The following is an 8,263-nucleotide window of genomic DNA, read 5'->3' on the forward strand; positions in this document are numbered from 1 at the left end:
GTTCATCCTTGTCATAGTATGTATTTAAACTTCATTCCTTATTATGGTGGAATAATATTCCATTGTATGTATACTACATTTTGTTTATCCATTCATCTGTGGATGAATGCTTGGGTTGTTTCTGCCGTTTGGCTATTGTGAATAATGCTGCAGTGAACATTGGTGTTATGGTGTTCAATTTTAGTGATTAGTATCTTGTTTAAGAATCACATTTGGTATTGATTGATTAAAATGAAAATTTCTTATCATTGGTGAAAAATGAGTTTGGTCTTAATAAAAAACACCCAATTTCCAAAGCTCTGAGAACATAGAACAAGCTTTGCATACTTTGCCAAAATATCGGTCACATTTAGATTCTGCTGTCCACCTGGAGGGAGTCCCTAGTTGTTGGAACAGCTAACCAGAAGGTTGGTGGTTAGAGTCCCCTTAGAGATGCCTTGGAAGAAATACCTGGTTATCTACTTCTGAAAAAATTAGGCATTGAAAACCCTATGGAGCACAGTTTACTCTGACACACATGAGGTCGCCATGAGTCAAAATCAACCTGATGGCAACTGGTTTGGTACACCTGGAGGATCTTTTTTTTTTTAAAACATATATTGCCTTTTATTGTTTTGGTTTAAGTGAAAGTTTACAGTTCGAGTTGGTCTCTCATACAAAAATTTATATGTACAGTGTTATGTGACCCTAGTTGCTCTCCCTATACTGTGACAGCACACTCCTCCTTTCCACTCCAGATTTCCGGTGTCCATTCAACCAGCTCCTGACCCTCTCTGCCTTCTCATTTCGCCTCTGGAAAGGAGTTTCCCATTTAGTCTCATGTATCTACTTGAGCTAAGAAGCATATTCTTCATGAATATCATTTTATGTCCCATAGTCCAGTCTAATCTTTGTCTGAAGAGTTGGGCTCGGGAATGTTTTTAGTTTTGAGGTAACAGAGAGTCTTGGGGCCATGTCTTCCAGGCTCCCTCCAGTCTCAGTCAAACCCTTAAGTCTGGTCTTTTTACTAGAATTTGAGTTCTGCATCCCACTATTCTCCTGTGCCATCAGGGACTCTCTGTTAAGTTCCTTGTCAGGGAGGTCATTGGTGATAGCCGGGCACCATCTAGTTCCTCTGGTCTCAGACTGATGAAATTTCTGGTTTACGTGACTCTTTCTGAGGAAGATTGATTTTAACATATTAGGGTTGCAGGAGTCCTAGTACTTTTATTAAGAAAAGAAAAATTATTCAATAAGCATTTATTAGATTCCCAGTGTATGCTAAACTCTGTGCTAGGTGCTGAGGATAAAAAAAAATTGAAAAGACTGTTCCTGTCCTCTAAGAGAACAGTCTAGCTGAGCCTAATTGTACCTTACATTTACATGACATTTTTGTATTTGTAATCCACTTCCCTATATATTTTTTAGTTAATTCTTACTGTGGTCCTGTGATAGATACTGTTGTCCCCATTTTACAGATAAGTCATTTGAATTTTAGAGAGGCTAATTGTTTAACATTGTACAGCAGATGACAAGGTGTAATCTCCTTACTTTTTAAACTCAGTTCTTCCTGACATACTATATGAAGGTGTTTATTGATGTTTTTATTTTAACAGAATATACTTTAAAAAGGTAGACTGGTTTAACCAGGGGAAATAAACCATTCTCTTTCCCCCTTCCCTAGGATGTAATTGACACGGCTTGTGAAGTCCTGGCAGACCCTTCTCTTCCAGAGCTATTCTGGGGAACAGTAAGTATGTGTGAGGGAATAATACTATGGTATTCTCTGTAGCAAAGGATTTTATTGAGCACTTACTTTGTGACAGGTCCTATACTAAGCATTTATGAGTAGTTTTTGTTTAATCTTCACAAAAATCTGTGAAGTAGATGCTATATATCATCATTTTGCATATGAGGAAATGGCTCAGAGTTGTGAAATGACTTGCCCAAGGTCACACAGCTTGAAAGAGACAACACCAGGATCAGGGCCCAGGTCAGTCTGACTTAAGTCTATAGCCCAAATCATTAACCAATGTGTTATCTATCCTACCCACCAATCTTTTTTTCACTTTGGGACTCTCTTAGATACCAGTATTCCTGAAACTCTTAAAAGTACTTTTGGGGATTGTAACTCTATCTTATGCATTGTCAGAGTATTTTTGCTGGTCAGAGTGAGAATTTGTCTTGGCATTGACAACAGCCTCAAACCTGAAGATCCAGCTGATGAATAAGTCTGTTTTCCTTTCTAGTCTTCTTCCTGAGATGCTAGCCAATCTTATAGAATCACTGCATTCCTGGGAGAAGTTAGTATGAAACAGTATTGAGATTTAGGATCTGTTGTTCGTGTGTGGTGGCTAAATGCTAACATGGTGTTGAGTGATTGTCAACCTTAGTGGTTACATGTGCAGAGGTAAACATTGATGTCTTCCTATAGAAAGGATGACCAGGAAGAGGTTACTTTCGAGAATAGCAGTCTTTTTTCAGGTCCTGACTTAATCAGTTGTTGATAGCCTTTTTCTGTAGAAATCTGAAAATCTTTAATTATTAGGGAGAAACAATACTTACCTAAAGGAAAGAATTATTTTAGATTTTTTAATGATCGCTGAACAGTTTGGAGATGTGTTAATTTGTGCATTATGTGAAGGTCAGTGACTTGTCCCTTTGCCCACCATAGGAGCCAACCTCTGGTCTTGGGATCATTCTTGACAGTGTATGTGGAATGTTTCCCCATCTCCTGTCTCCACTCTTGGAATTACTCCGAGCCCTTGTATCAGGGAAGTCCACTGCCAAAAAGGTAAGTTGTTCAGTCAGATGCCTAAAGAGAGTGGGAGATATTTTTGTGTTTTTTTCATTAGGAACTCTTTTTGTTTTCCACATTGAAATTCTACTACCATGACAAGAGTTAACCTGAAGTTGAATGAAAGTTGCTAAAGATGGTGCCTGAATTGTATACAATTAAATAAAATTATTTTTAAGTTCCAATTACAGCTACTGTGGTAGGTAAGACAAAATATCAAGCTTCTTAAAATCTAGTTGGGAGAGAGTAATAGATATAAGAAATAACTAATAAAACCAATAAATGTCTAAATAACAAAAAAAAATAATAATCATGTGAGTAATAAATACAATACTATTCAGGAGTGGGAAGTATCTGTGGAGTCAGTGGGACTTCATTTGGGTATTAAAGAATGGAGAGGATTTGGAGAAGAGGGCAGAAAGTAATTTCAAGAAGAATAACAACGGTGGGCTCGTAAGAAACTTGAGAGTCAGCACATAAAGAGTCTGGCTGAAAGAGCAGAAAAGCACATGTGGGACCCCCTCGCATGGCACCTAAGTGAATGGGTGACTGGGGTTCTTTATGTTGGCAGGTATATAGTTTCTTGGATAAGATGTCTTTCTATAATGAACTCTATAAGCACAAGCCCCATGATGTGATCTCGCATGAAGATGGAACTCTTTGGCGGAGGCAAACACCCAAACTTCTGTACCCTCTTGGTAAGATAAAGGGATTCTTGGTTCAGTAGCCTCTTTTACAGACAGCCTCTATTTAGACTTCATCACTGCAATTTTAATTGTTTTAATGCAAGGTGCATTTAAAGCAGGGCCTTCTCCTTTCCCCTACGTGTGTTGATTTGTTGATAAATCCTTATAGTCAGTTTCTCTCTTTTTTAGTTAACTTTTTTTACACTATTGTATTTATTTCAAATATAATGCATGTTCATTGCAACAAGGTGGTGGTGCGGTGGTTAAAGCACTCGGCTGCCAACCAGAAGGTGGGCAGTTTGAACCCACCAGCTGCTCTGTGGGAAAGATGTAGCAGTCTTCTTCTGTAAAGATGACACCCTTAGAAACCCTGTGGGACAATTCTGCTCTGTCTTATAGGGTCTGTATGAGTCAGAGTCAACTCGATGGCAGTGGGTTTGGTTTGGTTTTAAACAATGCAGAGGAATATTTTAAAAAGTCATTCTTCAGTCCTATCTCTGTAAGATAATCAGTTAAGAATTCAGTATGTGTCCTTTCACATATTTATGTATACTCTCACAAACTTATTCTGTAAGTTGATTTTTTTTTACACATATATAGGTAGATAGGTAAGTTCAACTCATTCTTTTTAGTAACTACATAATTATTCCAGTGTCGTATTTTTTTTTTTTTTTGCTTTGACAAACAAAAGTTTATTCTCTCACAGTTTAGGAGGCTAGAAGTCTGAATTCAGGGCGCCAACTCCAGTGGAAGGCTTTCTCTCTCTTTCAGCTCTAGGGGAAGGTCTTTGACATCAGTCTTCCCTTGGTGGGTCTAGGAGTTTCTCATTGCAGGGATCCTGGGTCCAAATGATGTGCTTGCTTCCTGGTTCTTCATTCTTGGTGGTAGGAGGTCCCTCATAATTAAAAAAAAAAAAAAAATTTTTTTTTAAAGTACTATTTCATTGTTTTTGGTGAAAGTTTACACAGCAAGTTAGATTCCTGTTTGACAGTTTCCACACAAATTGATCAGTAACATTGGTTACATTTTTCACATTGTGTCAGCATTCTCTTTGTGTTCTGGTTGTTCCGTTTCCAGTACTCTAGTTTCCCTGCCCCCTTATCTTCTCATCTTTACTGTAGATTAAATGTGGACCTTTTAGACTCATACAGATAGTTTTTTAGTAGAGCACCAATCTAACGGGTAATATCCTTTATTTTGTGTGTCACTCTGCTTTTCTGCTAAAAGGTGATCTCAGGGAATAGTTTTTATTCAGAGTTTAAAGAGTATCGCAGGGTGATAGTCTCAGCTGGTACAGTTAGTCTAGCCTTTTTAAGAATTTGTTTTGTTCTGCATTTTTCTCCCATTCTAACTGGGTTCATCTATTGTGACTCCAGTCAGATAAGTCAGTGGTGGTAGCCAGGTATCATCTAGTTCTTATGGTCTCAAGGTAGTTGAGGTCGTGGCTTGTGCAAGCTATCAGTCTTGTAGACTTGTTTCTTCTCTGAGATTTTGGTTACCCTTTTACTGTTTTGCTTCTGATAAGTAGAGACCAGTAGTTCTATCTTAGAGGGCAACTCGCAAGCTTTTAAGATCCCAGGTGCTACTCACTTCACTAGGATGTAGAACATGAACTTTGTGAGTTATATTATTCCAGTTGACTGAGTTGTCCCACAAGACTGGTTCTCAGCTTTCAACCCCAGAAAACCAATCTCGGAAGGTATTTGGTTATGTATGAGGAGTATCTGTAGTTGTGTCCTCAATGAATATAGGTACCTGCCCATGTATATCTGTAATTACTCATGAATAATAGATACTTCTCTCTGTTCTCACATGTGTATACACTTGTACCTACCCATACGTGTATATGCCTATACCCATCCATGGAGCCCTGGTGGCGTAGCGGTTAAGAGCTATGGCTGCTAACCAAGAGGTTGGCAGTTTGAACCCACCAGCCACCCCTTGGAAACCCAATGGGTCAGTTCTGCTCTGCGCTATAGGGTTGCTGTGAGTCAGAATCGACTCTATGGCAATGCATTTGATTTTGTTTTTTATATCCATCCATATGTGATCCTAGACTCATTTTCTGGTCTTTGTTGGAATTGTTCCCCTCTTATATATGTCAAGAAAATCCTGGTGGCATAGTGGTGAAGAGCTACGTCTGCTAACCAAAAGGTCAGCAGTTCAAATCCACCAGGCTCTCCTTGGAAACTCTATGGGCAGTTCTACTCTTTCCTGTAGGGTCACTATGAGTCAGAATCGACTCGACAGCAACAGGTTTGGTTTGGTTTTTGGTTTATATATGTCAAAGTCTTCAGTACAGGCATCCTTTTCTCTTGAGCGCTTCTTAGCGACATCATTTACTTTGGTGATGCTCTGCTCACTACATCCACATTCTATGCCACTTTTCCCATCAGCAAAGATAACAAGTATCTGTGATCTAAAGCGTGATGTCCCATAATTTTTTGTCTTTCTCCTTCTCAGGGACATTTAGACTGTATCAGGTTTCTGCAACTGCAAACAATGCTGCATGGGGTACATTTACCCTTATATACTGGTGCTTTTATTTCTAGTAGATAGAATCCCCAAAGTGGGATTGCTGGGTAAAAAGGGTGGGCCACATTTAAAAAATTAAAATACAGAATGTCAAATTAAATTGTAGAAAAAGGTTGTAGCAATTTATTTTTCTACTGGCAGTGTATAAGAGTGACCATTTATTACTTTTAAGCTCACGTATATTCCAGATGTTGAAGGAACAAACTATAGACAGGACAGCCTTACTATTCTAATTCTGACATCGTGACTGACTTACCCAGTGTTCTAGTTACTAACAGTACTACTATATGGTCTTCCTGTAGTCCTCATTTAAATGGAAAACCACTCTCTGTACTCAGCTGTTTTTCAGACACATAGAAAGCGTTATTTCCTCAACTGAGGATGAGGTTTTTTTTTTGTGTGTGTGTGTGCTTTAGGTGACATTTATAGAGCAAATTAGGAGAATTTATTTTTAATGGAAAAAGCTGTAGGAATGTTAGACTCTAAGCAAAGACTATACATTTCTGTGTGATTAAATATTGCTGTTAGAGGAGTCACCTCTTTCTGTTGTGTGCTCAGATAGACTAGTTTCTCTTCCTTCTTTCCTTAGGGGGTCAGACCAACCTTCGCATACCTCAGGGCACTGTGGGCCAAGTAATGCTGGATGATAGGGCTTATCTGGTACGCTGGGAGTACTCCTACAGCAGTTGGACCCTCTTTACCTGTGAGATTGAAATGCTGCTTCATGTTGTTTCAACTGCAGGTGAGGTCAGCTTTGGGAGACATCATTATGGGGAGGAAAAATGGACATGCTTAAAGGATAGACAGATAATTTCAAGGCCATTCGGGACCATCAAGATTGTGATTTGTTTGATTTATTTGGGTCTCAGAGACTATTCAGCAGTCTTAAAAGAATTGATTTTCATGAGGTCACAGGCTGTCTTTCCCCTCAGACGTGATTCAGCACTGCCAGCGGGTCAAGCCCATCATTGATCTGGTCCATAAGGTCATCAGTACAGATCTGTCGATTGCAGACTGCCTCCTGCCGATCACGTCCCGCATTTACATGCTGCTGCAGCGGTGAGTCTCTGGTGGAGAACCCTCAGCTGCATGACAGAGCTTTCGGCAGTTACTCTCTTGGTTTCTAGGAGCCTGACCATACGTCCAGTGGATGAAAGTTAACACATACTCCTCTGTGGCAAACTCTGGAATGATATATACTCCCAGCTGAGGGCTTTCCTGTTTCTACATCTCTGCTGAGAAGGAGGGACTTGGAAAGAGGGAACTGGAAAATATTTGTGATAGAACAAGTGGTATTATTCCTCTTACTGAATACAGTACACTTTTCTCCAACCAGGTTAACAACAGTGATCTCCCCCCCTGTGGATGTTATTGCTTCTTGTGTCAATTGTTTGACTGTTTTGGCTGCCCGGAATCCAGCAAAGGTGAGATGCCAAGTCTTCCCAACAGCCAAAAAATGTTACCACTTGGTGTGTATCTGAAGACACATAGACATTTGACTCTTTTTTCCTTCTCAGGTCTGGACTGATCTTCGTCACACAGGTTTCTTACCATTTGTGGCTCACCCAGTCTCCAACATGAGTCAGATGATTAGGTGAGCCAGGTCTGAGAGTGGGTAGAGTATGTTCCCAAAGGAGAACATTTCAGGTCTAGCTTAGCTTTATTAGTTTTTAAAGAAGCTTCTTTTTACCTGTTTACTCTGTCTGCTCCTTACCTGTTCAGCCCTCTGACTGGAATTTGGAGGAATGAATTAGACAAGGTAAAAGGAGATGATGGGACATGGGGCACAGAGGCTGTTCTCTTCTATCAGAGTAGCACTGGTGGTTCAGAGTCTTGAAATCCTGAGAGAGGGAGATTGGTCTCATCCAGTGGCAACCACATTAGGTACTTGGGAGTTTATTTCCCAACCTAGAGAATCCAGAGGTTTCTGGATCCAGGGAATTGACTTTCCTTTCTTAAATTATCTACAGTCACTCTGTGCTTCTCCTTGTTTCACGGGTACTTGAGCTTGCCCAGTAGACAAGTGCCATCTTACTACCTGAGCATTCTCAGCTTGCTCCCTCTTGCTTGTAAGACAGGGATGTTTCTCTGACCTTTATTTGGTTTTTCACTTAAAGCTTTTTGAAGTTGTACATAAATAAAACATGTTCTTAATGTTTATCCTGGGTATAAAATTGCCTGGATTTGATTAATTCCCTTGCAGAGCTTTCTACTTTATGCCTGAGCCATCTAGACAATTTGTGTACAACAGTGCTTTGTGATTACA

General features: G+C 39.7%; 1 protein-coding gene across 1 annotated transcript in view; it reads left to right on the forward strand.

Annotated features, from left to right (window-relative positions):
• LOC101358052 (nucleoporin NUP188 homolog) overlaps positions 1–8,263 on the forward strand; it is a 49,894-nt gene that overhangs the window by 23,613 nt on the left and 18,018 nt on the right. Inside the window, exons 13-19 of the mRNA XM_023730797.1 lie at positions 1,664–1,729; positions 2,654–2,773; positions 3,348–3,474; positions 6,587–6,739; positions 6,930–7,056; positions 7,334–7,421; positions 7,515–7,591. Of these exons, the coding sequence (XP_023586565.1) occupies positions 1,664–1,729; positions 2,654–2,773; positions 3,348–3,474; positions 6,587–6,739; positions 6,930–7,056; positions 7,334–7,421; positions 7,515–7,591 (758 nt within the window). The remainder of the gene's footprint in view (positions 1–1,663; positions 1,730–2,653; positions 2,774–3,347; positions 3,475–6,586; positions 6,740–6,929; positions 7,057–7,333; positions 7,422–7,514; positions 7,592–8,263) is intronic.

This window comes from Trichechus manatus, unplaced genomic scaffold (genome assembly GCF_000243295.1).
Source record: "Trichechus manatus latirostris isolate Lorelei unplaced genomic scaffold, TriManLat1.0 scaffold00038, whole genome shotgun sequence".
Lineage (NCBI taxonomy): Eukaryota > Metazoa > Chordata > Mammalia > Sirenia > Trichechidae > Trichechus > Trichechus manatus.